This window comes from Hydra vulgaris, chromosome 03 (genome assembly GCF_038396675.1).
Source record: "Hydra vulgaris chromosome 03, alternate assembly HydraT2T_AEP".
Lineage (NCBI taxonomy): Eukaryota > Metazoa > Cnidaria > Hydrozoa > Anthoathecata > Hydridae > Hydra > Hydra vulgaris.
This window is the reverse complement of record NC_088922.1, coordinates 22,854,824-22,875,116: the sequence shown is the minus strand read 5'-3', so window position 1 is coordinate 22,875,116 and position 20,293 is coordinate 22,854,824. Positions and strand designations below refer to the sequence as shown.

Here is a 20,293-nt window from a genome sequence, read left to right as displayed (position 1 = left end):
GCATGCAAAGTAGACAGACCAAGACCATAATGTTCTTTTTTAACAACTAAGTCTTTTAGTTCACCGTTAATTTTTTGGGAATTGCATCACATATATAACATTTTTCTTGGGAATTTGTGTCATTTACAAATTCCCAAGAAAAATGGCATTACAAACTTTTCCATCTATCATTGAGAGTATTAGGTTGTGTTTAACAGCAATTTGAGACTCATCTAGTCTTATATATATATATTATGTTGGAATAAGTTGAGATATAGTTTTTGTTGTAGTAAATACATTTGTTTCTTTTGAAAAAATAAACTTAATTGGTCTGCAAAAAGTGTTGATGAAGGTCGCGGAATTCGCCAAATAATATTTTGGCCATCGCTCAACTTTTACTTTTGTTTAAAAAATGGTCCATTTTCATTCGCACTGCAGACCATTTTGTTGGGTATTTTGATGCAATATATGAAATTTTTAACTGCAAATACCTCTCTGAATCTCTAGCTGCACCAGTTACATTGTAACACAAAATCTATGTAAAATAAAATCCAAAAAACGAGTATTTTTTTCTTCTTGATTAGGTTTCCGCGAAACTTTAAATAACTCCATTTTTGAAAAAGAGTGTACATGATCTGAAAAAAGTTCAATTACAAAAAAATGTGGATTAATGAGGTAAAAGATTTTACTCCTTTGTACACCTTAGGAAAAGTTGAAAAATTAAAAATTAAAAAAGGTTTTACGGTTTTAAGGCAATTTTTCAAACCATATTCTAATATATATAGCTTCTCTTTTAAATAAAATATTTAATGCAATTTAATAGTACTTACCCACTAAAGTAAAATCCATCACTGCAATAAAATGATTGCTCGCTAAAAAAAATTTTAAATAGTATTACAAACGCGGTAAATTTGGAACCAAACTTCTTTCAAAAATGAAGTTACATTTTAACGTCTTTTTAATTGATTATGATTAATTCTTCTGAAATGTTTTTTATAATTAACACTGCAAATTATTACTAATGCAAGATTCTAATTGTGTATTAATTAATTGTGTAAATTTATAGTATTAATTGTGTAATATTATCAATTAGTCGATTTTTTTAACTGACTTCTGTTTACCTAGCTTGTATAAAACGATACATTGTACGCCTTTTGGCTGTGAAAAGCATGCAGGTTTCAAAATTCTGAAGTTTTTGCTTAACTGCCTCCTTGTGTGAATTTTGTATCCACACGTTTTAAGGTATCTTGTTAAGTGCTTTAATTTTCAATCATATCGTGCATGCATTAAAGCCAGGACTTTCTTTTAAAAAATATTTTTGGTTGCCTCAAACTTTGCAAAAAAATTTGAGTCAATCCAAAGTCATTATTCGCAGGCCTCTAAATTAACGTTTCATTCCCAATATATTGCACCTTTTGTAAAGGTGCAATATATTGGGATATATTGTAAAGTATTTATATATCTATATATCTATATATATATCTATATATCTATATATATATCTATATATCTATATATATATCTATATCTATATATATATATATATATATATATATATATATATATATATATATATATATATATAATATATATATATATATATATATATATATATATATATATATATATATATATATATATATATATATTAAGTAATGTTTAACAATTATGGTTTGAGGTTGCAACTATTGTTAACGGTTGTGCTGATTTACATATTTTACAACAAGATGAAACCGTCGGTCTCCCAAAATTATATGGATGTTTTGACGAATATTGTGTTTAAATGGTATCAAATTAGATTGTCAAGGCCTGGCTCAAAGAGAATGCAGTTAATGTTCCAGCCTTGTGGCCGGACAACTTACCGAAATAAATTCCATAGAAATCTGTTAGTTAAAATTAAAAGCAGAAGTTTCTAAATATAACCAAACCTCCTTACCTCGTTTGCAGATCTAAGAGAAGGCATACTGAAAACATAGTCTCATAAAATAATGTCTGAGTATAGTAAATTTTTTTTATAGTAAATTCTCAAATGAATCGAAATTTTTATAAAATTTCGATTCATTTGAAACCCAACATGACATACTTTTGAAAAAAATGTTTTCAATAATATTAGGGGCCTGTCTGATGTTTAAGGCTCAAAATGGGGCGGTTTCCCATGTCTTATAATATGAGACATGGGAAAATAATAATATAAGTTATATTAATATTTTAAATATTTTTTGTTCATTTATAGTAAGACACAACATAATATTCTTTGATAGATCAAACTTTTATTTTCACCCCAACCTAATATATATATATATATATATATATATATATATATATTTATATATAAATATATATATATATATATATATATATATATATATATATATATATATATATATATATATATATATATATTAAGTAATGTTTAACAATTATGGTTTGAGGTTGCAACTATTGTTAACGGTTGTGCTGATTTACATATTTTACAACAAGATGGGACCGTCGGTCTCCCAAAATTATATGGATGTTTTGACGAATATTGTGTTTAAATGGTATCAAATTAGATTGTCAAGGCCTGGCTCAAAGAGAATGCAGTTAATGTTCCAGCCTTGTGGCCGGACAACTTACCGAAATAAATTCCATAGAAATCTGTTAGTTAAAATTAAAAGCAGAAGTTTCTAAATATAACCAAACCTCCTTACCTCGTTTACAGATCTAAGAGAAGGCATACTGAAAACATAGTCTCATAAAATAATGTCTGAGTATAGTAAATTTTTTTTATAGTAAATTCTCAAATGAATCGAAATTTTTATAAAATTTCGATTCATTTGAGACCCAACATGACATACTTTTGAAAAAAATGTTTTCAATAATATTAGGGGCCTGTCTGATGTTTAAGGCTCAAAATGGGGCGGTTTCCCATGTCTTATAATATGAGACATGGGAAAATAATAATATAAGTTATATTAATATTTTTAATATTTTTTGTTCATTTATAGTAAGACACAACATAATATTCTTTGATAGATCAAACTTTTATTTTCACCCCAACCTAATATATATATATATATATATATATATATATTTATATATAAATATATATATATATATATATATATATATATATATATATATATATATATATATATATATATATATATATATATATATATATATATATATATATATATATATATATATATATATATATATATATATATATATATATTCCGAGTTCGATCCCCACCACGTCACTGGTAGTACCGCGCTCAACTTGTTTCTCCGCGCAGCGGCCTTGTTCGTCAAGTTTCGTGTTTCGGAGTTATAGAGTTGAGAGAGGGTTATAACAACTAATAAGTAGCCTCCTCATCTGTAGTGGCTTTCAGCCTTGAGGAGGTGAATAACAAAATATATATATATATATATATATATATATATATATATATATATATATATATATATATATATATATATATATATATATATATATATATATATATATATATATATATATATATATATATATATATATGAAAGCTGAAGACGCTGGTCACAACAATCCAGCGAAAATTTCTTTAAAAAAAAAAATAAAGTTTAGTATCAAGAGAAACTCTTTTTTTTTCCATAGTAAATGCTATGAGCCAACTTACCCTGTCACACAAATAACCTAATTTAACATATATTTGTGATATAACATATATCTGTGAAAATTTTGCCAACTTACCCCGAAGGCCTTTTTTTCAATAAACAGTCTGTAGATCCTGAAAAACGGTAACTTTGAAAAAAAGTCTGACTAGATATAGTAAACCAATTGTGACTGGAACTTTTACAATAATTTTTTTTTCATACGACTAACTATTTTCTTTGCAAAAAAAAGGAAGCGATGTTCCATAAGCATGTAAATCTTAATATCTACAATGTGCATGCGCGAATCCTAACAATACTAGAGTGAATGATGAAATAGTCAATTAGGAAGATTCTGTGTAATTTTTGTCACTTTCTGATGAAAGGCTCTGAAGATATATGTATATATATATATATATATATATATATATATATATATATATATATATATATATATATATATATATTATATATATTATATATTTCTAAAAGTCATCACTTCACAATTTATGGATATATATATATATATATATATATTATATATATATATATATATATATATATATATATATATATATATATATATATATATATATATATATATATATATATATATATATATATATATATATATATACATATATATATATATATATATATATATATATATATATATATATATATATATATATATATATATATATATATATATATATATCCATAAATTGTGAAGTGATGACTTTTAGAAAACATTTAACTGCACCATGGCCACATATATTAGGTGGTCATAGTGCAGTAAATATCTATATCCTACTCCAATGTTTTACCACAATGGTAAAATATTGGAGTAGGATATAGATATTTATTATTGCTTGTACTTTTTTGTATTTCTCTGAAATGTTTAGCGCATTACCATTGCTAAATGCACAACAGTTAGCGAGTAAAATAGCCTCACCTATTAAATATTAATTGTTTGTTTGAGCAGATTTTGATCTATTTTTGTCACTACAACCTACAAATGCTTTATTCACAATCTTTAAGTTTTCATACCTATCCATAACAAGGACTTTTAATTCAGCAATAAGCTTATCAAAGTACTCTGCAAGAATCAAGACTTTCCTTTACCTTACAATAAAGTAACTTTTGACTTTGTTGCATTGTGAATTTTAGTTGTGCCGTGAATTGTGTTGTATTACATAAGAGTCGCATTATAAAACGAGTTCAAATTACTATAATTAATAAGTATATACAAATATGCGATACACACAAAGAAGACATTTTAGATCACAGCTAGTAGTAGAATAGTTGCTCGAGTCCGTTGTTGTTTGATTGGTTACTCCAAGAGAGCGAGGCTTCAATAAGCACGCTATTTATACATATTCCCAAAGGGGACATTAATTGTTTTATATAAGCAGTCAATCCAAACGATTTACGTTTATGACAATTTGATTAGCGAAGCAAATTGTAGACTTTTCTTGCCATATAAAGTAATTGTTGACCTTGCTAGTTGACAGCAAATGATATGTATATAACTTTTTATTTTAGTATTGTAATTTTGAGTGCCATCAACATTTATGATAAAAGTAACCGATTAAAACTAAGCATTTTCGGCTAAACATCAATTTCTTCAAGAACATCATCTGTATAAAAAAACGGTTTAAAACATTTTTTTATAGAAGATGATTTAAACACGCAGTTGCAGTTCTTGAATCTTTCATTACTATTCCACTCTTTCTAGAAAATTTTATATAGGAGAATAAAGAGATATAAAGATAAATGAGAATCAGAGCAGAAACATTTCTCTGATTCTCTTTTATTTTTTAAACTTTAATAAAAAAACATTCATTTCTTCTTCTGATGCTATTTCTAAAAATGCTGCCAAATAATCTTTTTATGTTATCAAACTATTCTCAACGCAAAGATATAGACATTTCAGGAGCAGATTCACCATTTTTTGATGTTTGAGCTAACTTCCAGACATTAAGCAAACTCCAAAAATTTATATGTTTAAACTTATGTCAAATAAGAATACTCTGTAAAAATTGCGGTGATTGAAGTCCGGAAACAAAAATGCCCTAACATTTTAGCTACACCTGCCCCAAACGTCAGAGAAAAAAGTTGATAAAACGTATTTTTTTTTTTGTATTTGTAGTTAAATTTATATCTATTAATTAATTTTAAGTTTAATACAATAATCTCTTAGCGTTCAAAAATTGTGAACTTATGTGACTCAAATCCCTCAGATTAAGGGGCAAATCTAAAAATGACCGAAAAATATAAATATAGTTATGGGACTTGATCTTTCTAATAAATCATATATTCCGAGAGGAATAGATTAAAAATCATCAAATGCTATTACTTTGCCAACACCCTCACAATTATTAATAAGGCCTTTAATTATATTTAACTGATTTGTGTACTCATATATAAATGTTCGCTAATTACGCGATGAAGGGAGATAAATGCCAACAATGATAATGTTAGTATTATTTTTAATAGGATTTATTGCAAGAATATGATCATCTTCATTAAGAATAATGATATTTTGAAACATATGTTTCCGAATAAGAAATGCATTTCTGCCAAATGGTTAACCGATTCTCGTGCTTTTTAGCCTGATGGAAGTAGGAAGAACGGGTATTTTACAACTAATTATAATTATCTATTCTAGTTTTGATTACCGATGTTCGCATATAAAAGTTATATCATGAGAAGTTATCAGCGATTCAGTTCAATGTTTGACTTAAGTCCATGGCAAAGTACATAATTTAAATACATGCGGTAGTGGTGTAGTGGTAAAGCGTTTGCTTCATAAGCGAGAGGTTCCGAGTTCGATCCCCACCACATCCCTGGTAGTACCGCGCTCAACTTGTTTCTCCGCGCAGCGGCCTTGTTCCTCAAGGTTCGTGTTTCGGAGTTATAGAGTTGAGAGAGGGTTATAACCACTATTAAGTAGCCTCCTCATCTGTAGTGGCCTTCTCGGCCTTGAGGAGGTGAATAAAAAAAAAAAAAAAAAAAAAAAAAACATAATTTAAAAGTACGTAATTCAAATGTTATTGGAAGTTTGTTTTCCTTTAATGCGCTATCCATTTTGGTTTATAGAATCCTGGCTTTTGTTAGTTTTCAGATTTTGAATATAATCTCTTTGAATATAATCCCTTCTTCATTATTTTGAGATTGTTATTCCATAGAGAAGAGTTAAACTTTATTTTTTTCTGTGTTATTTACGAAAGCTAGAACAAAAGCGGGTCAAACCGATCACCGAACAATAAAAATCAGATTTAATTTTTTTTTTTTCAATTTCCAAACTATTTTTTTAAAATAAGATTGAAAATACCAAAAAGCACATTATTTATTAGTTTTTTTTTTTTTTAATTGTATTTGAAAATATAAAAACCAAAAGAAAAAAGATCGCTTTTGGAAGAAATTCTGTTAAAACCGATCAATATAAAATACATTTAATAAATTTAACATTTTATATATCGAAATGTATATATTTTTATGTTTTTTATATAGCATACAGACATATGCAATATATTAGTTATAAAACATACAGAAATAATAAAAGATTTAAGTTTTACATTTTTTTACAACAAAAAAAATCTGAACTTGTTACAAATTTTTTTGCCAAACATGTTTTGTTGCAGATCCAAGTATTGCTATTTGGATTCTCGCATGACATCATGTCCGAATGTAATTCTTTTTTACACTTTCTGCATTTAAAAACTTTCCTTTATTTGGCTAAAGGGGATAAAGATATATTTTGAATCGCTTCTTTTTCTGCAGGGTTTAGCAATGGCGTTGTGAGTTTGCAGATGGTTTTACGTTTTTTAGCTTGTTTTTCAGCCAATTTGAGTTGCGTAACTTCTTATTTCTTTTAAGATGATCTGCAAGACGGTGTTTTGTAATACATTGACCAGCAAGTTTTTGAATATTAGAGTGCCTCAATTTTTATATATGAGACTGATTTTTTTCTTGAAAAAAACTCTTTAACTCGTTTTCCATTTTGATTTTCATTCTCTCATGTAGTGCTCTGTACTTGTCGAACCTCGAAGCTGCTGTTACTGGTTCAAAAGATAATGCTAAAGGCTTTTGATATTGTTTAGTGACAGCCTCAAAATTATTATCAATTGTTTCTTGCGTATAAGAAGCGGCTATGGCAGATGCTAAATTGTGAGTTTTTCCTTTGGAAATTTTCTTAGCCCATAGGTTCATAAATGCATAAAACCAGTTTGTGCCAGTCCTGCCGTATTTAAATAGGCTTGATTGATTTGTACGAGGAAGGTAACCACATACGAAGTTTATGACATCATTTTGTGTTAAACCATAACCCCAATCACATAAGAACTTAAACGCATGCACAATCATTGACTCTGTTTCCTGTGAGAGTAAGATTGTTGATTCTGATCCCTTGATCCGATTAGAGTTGAGAATGGAATACCATATTTGAATGCAGCTTTTCTGATTGAAGTATATTTTTCTTTTATATCATTTAGCGCAGCTTCTATATCTTCTTCATTGTATGACTTTTTACTTGTTGTCATCTTGAAAGTGAATAATTAATAAATATCGTTGAGTCATTTTTGTAAAATAACTTTATATAGGAAGAAACCGGAACTAACACGAGAAAATCCAATAATTTATTTCACATAGGTACCTAATATAAAAATTCACATACGACTTAATAAAGGAATTTAAAGTAAATATATGAATGATCGAATTTACCAGAGAAAATAATATTAATTTTTTATACATTTTTTTCTCAACTTTTTAACTATAAAACAAAAATTAATTTATGTTATCGGTATCGAAATCAAATTTTCTACAAAATAGAAGTAAAATTATTTTTAAACGAATTATGGTTCCCGAGTTAATACGATAGCAAATAAAAGAAAAAAGCAAATATTTAGGACTCTCTTTTTAACTTTTATAAAAATAAAATGAATGAAAAATGACTTGGATTTCATTTTGACACATTTGAATAAAAGAGGTTCTCTTTCTCCTGGTTTTTTTTTTTTTTAAATATTCCAATCAGTTCTGGTTTTATTTAAATTTTTCGAACAGTGTTCAAAAAACCGGTATGATCGGATTGACCCGCTTTTACTCTATATATGATCTATTATATTCGTTTTCTTTATTTAAAGTAACAGAAAGTGAGGTAATTCCAACTTCTGTTTCAAGAAATAGGAATTATCCCTCATTAATTTGGTTGCTTACGTAAGCAACCAAAGAATTGTTTTATTTTTATATTAATATTTAGATAATAACTATATTAATTACATAGCAACCAGAACTGTTCGTAAGTTCGACATTTTTGTTGAAGGCGTAATTAATCTCTTCAACAAAAATGCCAAATTTACGAACAATTCTTTTGCCCACAATTGTTTTGTTTTCCGAAATTTTTGTGTCAAAAATGGTCTCTGATATCCTATGCTTTTTAATTAAAGTCAAACTTTGTGTTTTTTGAATGAATGAATTATCTACTTTTTCTACTCACTAAAATAAACTTATCATTGTATGTAATTGATAATGGTAGAATGATATTTGAATTTACAATTTCGGTTTTTTGATTGGTACTTGTGGTCGTCTCTATTTGAGTCGTCGTCTGATTTGTTTTTAATATTTGTGGTTGATTTCCATCAAGGAGTTATAATAGACTAGCTAGAGGGAGAACGAAGCCGAAAATCGTTTAAAATTGTGGTACAGTTTTAGTAATCGTTTTTTGAATATTAGGTATAAATATCAAAGTTTTAGACAATCTCTACAACTTGTTTGAACTTTATTTTTTGCTTCCCGTTTAGTTATAGGTTTGGTACGTTCTTGAAGAACGCTTCTTTGGCGAAGAACTCTATATAAGAATATCTCTCCAGGATTTTATTTTGTGGTGTAGTATTTTTATGGATTTAAACACAAACTGCTATATGTAAATGAAGGGAAATAAAATACAATTTTATAAATCCAGCAAAAATAATTATAAATATTACCAATTCTATTCTAGATATTTATTAAATTCTAATTTAAAAATTTTTTAATAGTCGTTTTATAGAACAAAATAAAAAATAACGATAAACTTATTGTAAACGCTTTACAAATTTTTTTAAACCTTTATCTTTTATTTGCAATACATTAATTTCTTGTGATAAATTAAAACAATATAGTTGGATAGTTTGTTTTTTTTAATTGAAATGTGATTAACTTTAAATATGGTAATAACACGACATTTGATTGAAAACTATACCACTGCTAAGACGGTTCCTTAAAAAATGCCTTTTTTTTACTCCGTTCTCACTCCAACTATACAATAACTCATTTTTTCCATCGTATGAAAATGTTTTATCAGAAGTTTGTTGAATTACGTTATTTGTAAAATATGTGATAAAAAATTTAATTTCACTATATGCTTAAGAATCGAGTTTTAATTTTGGCATTTGGCTCGACTGTAAGATCTCGGAGTCCAATTTTTAATGCTTGTTAGTTATCTTTAATTTTTCAATAAGTTTATTTTGAAAAATTATTTTTTCTTTTAACATTCTGAATTCCTTTTTATTTCTTTAAATCCCTCTTTTCTTTCTTGGTTTTCTTTCTCTATTTCCTTTGAATGGTAAAAAAATATGTTTATCAACTTGTTGCTCTCACGTCAATGACAAGGACAATAGTCAACTTTTAACATTGTGTTTTGACTCTTGGAGCAGGTGTTGCTATAATGAAACGTCATTGGTGATTGCAGCGCATTCCTGAGGAGGGGGATCACCACTATCCACTACTTAATTCTGATTGGTTATCATAGCACCTACATTTTTTACCTCTTACACCCACGTATTATAGCGCTTTGTGAGCTTTATATTATGAATTTGTTACATTAACGACATTTATATATTTATATGTCACACAGGTGATTATCAGTTTTCAATTTATTATCTAGAGTTTAGATCATAAATAGTAGCACATTTATTAGCCTCTTTTTTCTTGTTATATCGCCCGAACTATCATTTTTTATCATTTTACTTAATATTTTGTTATCTACTTATTTTATTTTATTGTTTTTGTATGGTGCAATAATTTTAGCCATGGTTGCCATTAATAAACCAGCGGATCTATATTGACTTGTTTCCTCATAGACCATTGTTTTATCATTTGTTTAGGATGATTAGAGCATGAGTTATTGTTCACCCTATCCATGAGTCCAAAAATTTTATTCCACCTACAAAATAGCCTTTACATCCATTTATGATTCTCATCCAATGAAACCATCTACAATCTACTTCTATTTTCACATTTTCTCCCAGATCTACAAAACTGGACGGCTCCGTGAGTCACTTTTTGCGACCATTGTGTCGCATAAACAAACAAATTGCGTAGAAAACAATTTGTATACATTAATAGGTAAGCAAACTTTTTTTTTAAATGCTTTCAGTTTTCTTGTGTAATATCTATTTTAATCAAATTATTGCAGTTAAATTACAAAAAAAAAAAATTGAGTAGCTTCAACCCCAACCCTATCGCTTTATTAAGTTTTTTCAATTTAAAAAAAAAAAAAAGGAGCTTCGAAAAGCATCATGGTCGTTGTGGTTAAGGTGCTTTTAATGAAATTACCATTAGTCGATTATTAGTATAAACAAGATATTTCCGTAAAATATCTGGTCTTCAAGATAAACGAAAAGATTGTTTAAATAGAAAAACATCAAAGATCTTACTGTGGATGACAAGCAAACTTTTAAAATTTATTTAAAATTTAATATAACTCTCAAGCTTTTATGTTACATAATTTAATATAATATATTTGCAGTATATTATGGTATCCTAACTTTAGCTTTAATTTCCAGAAATCTCAAAATTTTGAATACTCTTTTTAAGTGAGAACTTTGCTCGGCGCTGGAACCATTTTAACTATTGCAAAGACTCTTAGACAATAAAATACAAGGAAATAGAAGAAAAAGAGCTACAACCACCATATAATTATTTAATTATTAAGTGGAGAACATTACAACTTTGATTGAAAAGAAACTTTTTTTTAATGAAATTTATGGATAACACTTTGAAAAAGTTGTCGCTCTTTTGATTTATAATTATGTCTAAATTAAATTTGATCTATAATTATGTTCAAATTGATTTTATTTAAAACAATTTGAAGCAAACTGACTGAGGAAATTCCCAAAAAAGTTCAAAAAGAAAATTTATAAAAGTGCTAAATGAGTTGGTTCATGCTAAAAAGGAATAAGTCACAAAAATTGAAAATTGAGTTAATGATTTTGCTGTTTCAAGAACAGGTTTCAGCTATTTATGAAATTAGACATGTCAGATGCTTGATTACCATACTAACTACATATGTTTGTAGATCTGTTCATGCTAGAAGGAGTTGCGTCACTGACTTATCTCCTTTAAGCATAAAAATTTCTCTTATGCCGTCTGCAGACGCTATGCAACTAACTGCAACAGATGATATGAGGCAGTTGTTGTTTTTTTATTTCTTGTACTGTAATGTATAGCTTAACCTAAATAGGAATTAACTTTATGTTCACCTTTATGTCTTGTGTTCTCAGTCTATATTATAAATAAGTGTTAGACATAGAAATAAATTCAATCACAAGTGATGATTTTCTTGAGAAAAAGTGAGCAAGGAAAAGGAAAGCAGGCCCAAGTTTTTGGAAGAGAAGTTTTATAAAAGTTGGTAGAATAAAAGATGAAGAATTTGTTAACTACCAAGGAAATACTGAACTTCAAAAGTACACTGGTTTACACTGCAAGTAAGTTATTTTGATTTTCGTGTTACTAATAGTTTTATAATTTCATTTTCACGTGTAAAATTTGTAATAATACGCAGTATTACTACAAATTTTACACGTGAAAATGAAATTATAAAACTATTAATTAATTTTTGTTTTATTTAGCTGCAAGAGGAACAACTATCCTGAGACTATTAATTAAGTGGATCAAATGGATATATTAAGGCCTTTCCATACCTTTAACGCTAAAAACGATCAAGATTTGTTCCTACAATCCTCAATTGATTCCCAAGTAATAATAGACGAAGGTAGGAAAAGATTTCCTTTCGTCTCTCTGCTACAAAATGGTATCACATAATGGTGGGTTCTGATCAAATGCAGGTATGTTTTAAAGTTTACATGTTGTTACAAAAAAAAATTGAAAGATTGTGAGCTTTGAAAATGATTGGAAAAAGCCCAGTTGATAAAAAAAGACTTCATATAAAACAAGCATTGTCTAAAGAAACCAAACTTTTTATCAGACAGCACATTGAAAGCTTTCCAACTAAAGAAAACTACTATCTTGGAAAGCCTATATGCTATCTTGATGACACTTAAAATGTTAAAACTATGTATAGGCTGTATAGAAAAATACTTTACAATAAAAATTAGTGAAACGAATTTTTTCAACTAATTTAAAGAAAGCTAAAATCTTTGCTTTGGGAGATATGCTCACTTGCAAAGAGCTCAATTTTTTTTGAAAGTTAAGGAGTCTTCGTCTCAATGAGGCAGCAAAGAGATTTACTCAATCTTAACTTGATTTAAATAAATTTAAATTAGAAAAGCTTTATGATTAAAACTGAAAAGACGTCAATGACAAGGACAATAGACAAATTTTATCATTGTGTTTTGTCTGCAAAACATACAGATCCCAAAAATACTAGGGCAAGAAACCTTCTATCTGAGAAAAGTTTTAGGTAATTGTTTTGTGTTCATAACAACAAAAGTAACAAAGCACATGTTTTTGTGTACCACCAAGGTACTTTAGTTAAGGGTCCAGATGTAGTGTTTTCCCTTCTATTTAACTATTTCATTAAAGTAGAGCAGCAGTTTACCGGACTCCACTTATTCTCAGATAACTGTTGGGGCAAAAGTAAAAACCATTCATTATTGAAGCTACTCTTAGACATGACTGATTTAAAGGAATTTGAAAAGATTGAGCAATTTTTCCTAATAAGAGGGTACTCTTTTCTACTGTGTTATAGAGATTTCAGCATAATAAAGCGAGAATTAAACCGACCCAACAGGTTGTACACAGTAGAAAAGTATGTGACCTTATAAAGACATCCTTCAAAAACCATAATATTGTGGTACGAAATATTAGGTTCTCATAAATTTTTGACTTAGAAGAAGTGGTAGCCGCAATTTTACAAAAAAAAGTTGTGTTTCCGATGAAACCAAAGGTATGAAAGTTAGCAAGCTTTTCAATAAGCACTACAAATGATATAAAATTTTCTTCTAATGTTATTGGCCAACCTTTCATTGATTTTATAATGAATTGTAGCCTATCCTTAAGAGCATTAGGTTGCCTAAACTTATGTTTTCTAAGTAAAGAAGCGATTCAGCCGTGCAGAAAAAGTACGAATAAAGATTAATAAAACAGCAGACATAAAGCAACTATAACAATTACAGTGGAGTATTAATTTAAAATACTCCACTGTATTATTATCATTTTATCAATATCATATGATGATATTATTCAATATTTTGCATGAACGACATCAAGGCCTCGTGCTTTATAAATACTTGTAATTTTTTATTGGAATAAACTTTCGTTTGAAAGTTGTTTTAATTATCTTGTAGTTCATGTTTTAAATAAATTGTAATTTATTTTTTTATTTTATATCTATTAACTATTATATTATAATTATTTCAATAAATATACAGAGTTAAGAAAGCAGTACGTATTCCTTTCTTGACCTAATGCACTTTTCTTTTTGCATGCAGGGGCGGCAAATTTTTTAAACCCTATGGGCGGCAAAATTGTAAATCCACCTCTGGTTATTACATAACTATTTATAACAAAGATATATATATATATATATATATATATATATATATATATATATATATGTATATGTATATATATATATATATATATATATATATATATATATATATATATATATATATATATATATATATATATATATATATATATATATATTAGGGTGGTCTTTATTTTCGAAAGTTCATATTTTTTCAAAATTATTTGCAATTTTGTTCATATGTATATATATATATATATATATATATATATATATATATATATATATATATATATATATATATATATATATATATATATATATATATATATATATTAGGGTGGTCTTTATTTTCGAAAGTTCATATTTTTTCAAAATTATTTGCAATTTTGTTCAGTTACACCAAAACATTAAAAATACAAAATTTCAGCTCAATCTGATAATATTAACACGTGCCGCATTGGCCTTAAAGTTTCATGCATCTGACTGTCTAACATGCTATGACGATGCTATGTGCAACTAACCACCAAGTGCATTCTGAATTCGCTACAAGCGCAACTACAAGTCTCTACAAGTCAATTTTGTTTTTATATATTATTTGTTCAATGCTACATTCGTTTTAGTTTCGTACATGAAGTGCATAAGAAAAGACGTACTATATAAGTAATTGATAAAAGTGCTAAAATGTCCACTTTTCGGAAAAATATTTATCTAGTTGGAGTGATGAAAAATCAAATCTGCGGTAGTAAATTACCATGTAAACGAGATGTTTTGAGTGTACTTTTTTATAACATGAGAGTGGTAAATTTAAATCTTAATGACAGCAGTGCTATAGTTATTGATGAAGTGGTCGTTTTTTGGAAAAAAACAAGAATCCCAGTTCAAAACCGTTCAAACTGTTTTTCGAAATTAAAATCTTTGTACGATAATGTCAGAAATTTAGAAAAATCTAAAAATAGAGATACTGAACGGCAGAGAGAAAAAGAAAATGATTTTAAAGAAGATTTAGACAACCTTTTCGATATTGCCACCTTAAATGCGTTAAATGAGATTAAAATCGCCGAAGATAGAGAACTTTTAATTAAGCAAAGGGAGAAAGGTAGAGTAGGTTGTATGTTGGGAGTAGATATCAAATTATTACGTAAGGAAAAGCGGAAAGAAGAACGCACAGCTGCAGAGTTGAAAAGAAAAGAAGATTTGTTGGAAAATTCTAGTTGTTCGATTGCATATTTTGAAATGGAAGATAAAGAAAACGAAGATTCACAGAAAAAGTGATAAATCAAGACAACAGTGAAGATGACACATATTTAATATTGGAATCTGAACAGGGTCCATCTTAAAACAAGAGAGGACGAAAGATGTTAATGACACCTCGCCTGGCCGCTGCCTTGGACTAATGTAAAGTGAGTGACAGGGATGCAATGCATATTATTTCTGCCGTCCTAGAAGCTCTTAATATAGATATCACCGAGTTTGTTCTCAATAGATCGTCTATCAAAAGAAATAGAGAGATTTTGCGGAAAATAAAATAATCATCAATAAAATTGGTAGGAAATGATGCAAATTTTATTGAAGTGCATTGGGATTCCAAATTATTGCCTGATATCACAAAAAATGAGAAAATTGATTCGCTTCTTGTGATCGCGGTTGGTTTAGATTTTGAACAATTATTAGGAATACCTGGAATTGCATCATCAGGAGGATCGGAAGTTTGCTCTGCTGTGTTCCATATCACTGATGAATGAAATTTAACCGAAAAAGTTCAAGCCTTTTGTTTTGATACTACAGCATCAAACACTGGACGTATAAAAGGAGCTGCAGTTCTGCTTTAACTAAGGTTAGGGCGAGATATTTTGTGGCTTCCATGCCGACACCATATATTTTAGGTCGTTTTGGCTGGTGTATTCACGAGGACAAAAGCAATTGTAGCATCCGGCCCTGAAATTGCTCAATTCAAAGCACTGAAAGAAAACTGGAATAATATTGATAAAATGAAATTTTTAGATTATACCAGCGATGAAGCCGTTTATAATGCACTGAAAGATGTAGCGCCCGAAATTATTCATTTTGTGAAACAGAAACTTCCAGAAGAGCAACCACGTGATGACTACAAAGAGTTTTTGCAATTGACGCTCATTTTTTTGGGAGATAAAACAAATGTGAGTTTTAGGGCCCCCGGTGCATATCATTTAGCGAGATGGATGTCTAAAGCGATTTATTGTTTAAAACTTTTTTTATTTCGCGATCAAATGAAAATGAGAAAGGATAATTCAAAACTGAATGCAGAAATTTGCGTTTTCGCTGTATACTGTTATGTAGAGGCCTGGTTTTCAGCAGCGAATACTACAGGAGCTCCCCTAAATGATATATATTTTTTGAGAAAATTCGTTAAATTTAAAAATATTAATGAAAACATTGCAACCATTGCAATAACAAAATTTTAAAACCATTTATGGTATCTAAGTGAAGAGTGTGCTGCCATGGCAATATTTGACGATAGAATTGAGAGAGTTGAAAAAATTAGAATGGCTCAAAAAATTATGGAATGTGCAAGTAAAAACATAGAGACTGTGAATGAAAAAGAAGAAGAAAATGAAGAGACAGAAGTCATTGAGAAAAAACTATCGTTGCAAATCCGAGATTTCCAAAATTTTGTTCAATAAGATCTACCAACTGAATTATTGTCCGCCAAATCATTTTAGTTATTTAAACGATTCGGTATTTGTGTTGAATTTCTTCAGGACGATCCACTGAATTGGGAAAACAGAGAAGATTATCGCACAGGAAAAAATATCATTTCAACCTTAAAATGTACAAATGATATTGCAGAAAGAGGAGTAAAGTTGATTGAGGATTACAATGAAAAAATGACGAAAAATGAGCATCAAAAACAATTTTTGATACAGGTATGTATAAACAAATTTAATTTTTTGTCATTTTTTTCTTGAACACATTCTATAGGCTAGGTTTAGAAAACACATTCAATATTATTTTTATTTTATTCAGGTTGTTCAGGAGTACCGGAGAGAGTTCACAGTCGCCACAAAAGGAGGCTTACTTTAATTCAAAATATGTATCTGAAGTGGATGTATCATTTCAATAAATAAAAAATATAGTATTAGGATAAACTATATCTTTATTTTACGTTTTCATTTTAATTAGTATGTTTTTATATTAAAATTTAAAAAAAAATGCGTAATTTTATGTTTACAGTCGAGCCTACATTGTCGTTCTTATAGGTAACTGCCTTACATTGAATCTCACAACTTCAGCGTCGATGCGGCACGTGTTAATATTAACCGATTGAGCTGAAATTTGGTATATTTTCATGTCTTATATAAAGGTACATTCTGGCAAATAATTTCAAAACAATTCGAAAAAAAAAATTTTTCCTTATAAATAAGGACCACCCTATATATATATATATATATATATATATATATATATATATATATATATATATATATATATATATATATATATATATATATATATATATATATATATATATATATATATATATATATATATATATATATATATATATATATATATATATATATATATATATATATATATATATATATATATATATATGTATATATATATATGTATATATATATAAAAGTGTTTTTTCTAATGTGATCATAATGGTCCAAACATTTTTTTTGAGATTGTTGTGTATCCAGGTTTTTTAATATTTTTTATCTAAATTAAAAAAATAATTAGCAAAAAAAAGATTTGTGCGCAAATTCGTTAAAATTTTGTTGTTTTTTTTTGCATAAATTATTCGAAATCTTTTTTTAATTTAAACAGCAAATATGAAAAAACCAGGATACACAACAATCTAAAGAAAAAAAATTTAAGTAACAGATAGACTAAGGTTTTCAATGATGCGCAACAAGTATTTCTCTGCTCCGTATTTGTTTACCCATTCTTCTTATTTTTAAACGTATAATAAGAATAGAACAAGAGAGTTGTGGTCTCAAAAATTTTTTTTTGCTTTTTTCTTTGTACATTCTTTAGAGAAAGCAAATAAAAGAATTTTTTTTATAAAAATTTTTTATTATCAATAAACTATATAACTTATTTTTATTTATTTAATTAAAATAAGTCTAAATTTTATGTTCAGGTAATTATTTAGCTGTAAACGGAGTTTCATCTTAGCTACTTCAGAGAAATAAAAAAACCAAATAAAAGAATTTTTTTATAAAAAAATTTTATTATCAATAATCTATATAACATATTTTTATTTATTTAATCAAAATAAGTCTAAATTTTATGTTCAGGTTATATTTCTGATTTAAACCGAGATTTATCTTAGCTTCGTCAGAAAAGTCAGAAAAATGACCAGAATAACAGAGATAAATTTTCCAAACATTATTAAAAAGTTAAAATTTTTATAACATTATGTATTAGCAAAAGATAATTTACTCAGACAAGCAAATAAAAGTTGTAAAACATAATTTATAGTAATTTTGTTCCAAATCAAAATAACAATTGGTTGAAACAGAGATTATTTTTAATAAAAAGATAGTACTTGGCTCAAAGGGATTATTGTGGTAACTGCAATACTGCATCAATGGTACCCGCAGTACTACATTAATGGGGGAGGCCAACAAAGAACTTGAAATAATTATGCGAATGAAACAAAAAATGGAAAGACATACGTAGAAGACATATGTAGTAACACAGATTATCTGATATTAGGTATTAAAGGGAAAAGAGCTGCTTCAATAATTTTAAAAGAACTGATTCTTAAAGTCGAATATATAAGATTCTAACTACTGGAAAATAAAACACAGCTATCGGTACTAAGTGCACTGGTCATGTTTTTCAAAGCTGACATTTCCAGAAGACAATTTGAAATTGTTAGAAATCCTTATAAAATACTATATTTTTTTTCAAATTTTTTGTTATTACCGTGTCCTGCAATTGTCCTGTATTATGCATTGAAACTTATAACGCAGCCAATTTACAAGATTTATTGGATCATACGTTTATACATTAGTTATGTATTTAGAAAAAGTAATACGAAATTTAAACTTAAAAGTTATAAATTTATTAGTATCATATTTTGAATGGGACTGTGACGGATTGCAGCAAAATCAATATATAAAGAAATTTTCAAATGATAGCAACTCTGATTCGCTTTAATTACCTTGTACAAAAGACAAAAGATTGATCGAGCACAATCCAGCTCTTTTTTTCCCTCGTTTCTGTTGTTCTATAAGAACTAGATTTGTCAAAGAATAATGTAACAAATAAATAGATTTTTATGAAATAATGATTTAAATGAAAAAAATTTTATGGAAAGTTCAATGATCTTGTTGCAAGGTACAAAATTGACCATGGGTGGGTATTAATTTGAAATTAAACATAGCATAATGCTCAGTAATGGTGAAGCTAAGCTATGTAACGAAGGTCAAAAATGCTTTTTACGAAGTTTTATTTTAGGAGGTTAGGTAATGAAGCCACTCAAACAACTTGACATACTACATTTGTGATGCAACATCAAAAGACTCAAATTATAATTTGATAATCAAATAAGAAATCCGGATACACTTAATTTTGGGTTATCAGTAATGCATGCTAGAATCTAAATATTTAAAAAATTGTTGCATATATTCAACAAATTGCCAATTAAAAAATGGCAGGTGAGATCAGAAAACGAAAAAGTCATTGTTAAGCAAACAAAGTTAGAAATACAATCGAATTTAAAAAAAAACCAAATAGCTTTAATTTTAGACGTACCTTAGTCTGGATTTGTAACTCAAATAATGGCAACACTGTTAATCAATTTTTTGCACACCCAGATCTGGCAACTGAAATATTATGTATAAATAATAGCCTAATTTAAGTGATATTTGAAACAACATCAAGTGAACATAAAAATAACATTGAAAATTTTAAAAAATATATTTCAAAAACTGTTGATTCATATGTTTGGTT

At 27.7% G+C, this 20,293-nt stretch overlaps 1 protein-coding gene across 1 annotated transcript in view; it reads left to right on the top strand.

Moving 5' to 3' along the window:
• LOC100202353 (radixin) overlaps window positions 1–20,293 on the top strand; it is a 66,199-nt gene that overhangs the window by 23,049 nt on the left and 22,857 nt on the right. The window contains exons 7-10 of the mRNA XM_065794345.1: window positions 9,998–10,061; window positions 15,057–15,612; window positions 16,806–16,995; window positions 17,083–17,247. Of these exons, the coding sequence (XP_065650417.1) occupies window positions 9,998–10,061; window positions 15,057–15,612; window positions 16,806–16,995; window positions 17,083–17,247 (975 nt within the window). The remainder of the gene's footprint in view (window positions 1–9,997; window positions 10,062–15,056; window positions 15,613–16,805; window positions 16,996–17,082; window positions 17,248–20,293) is intronic.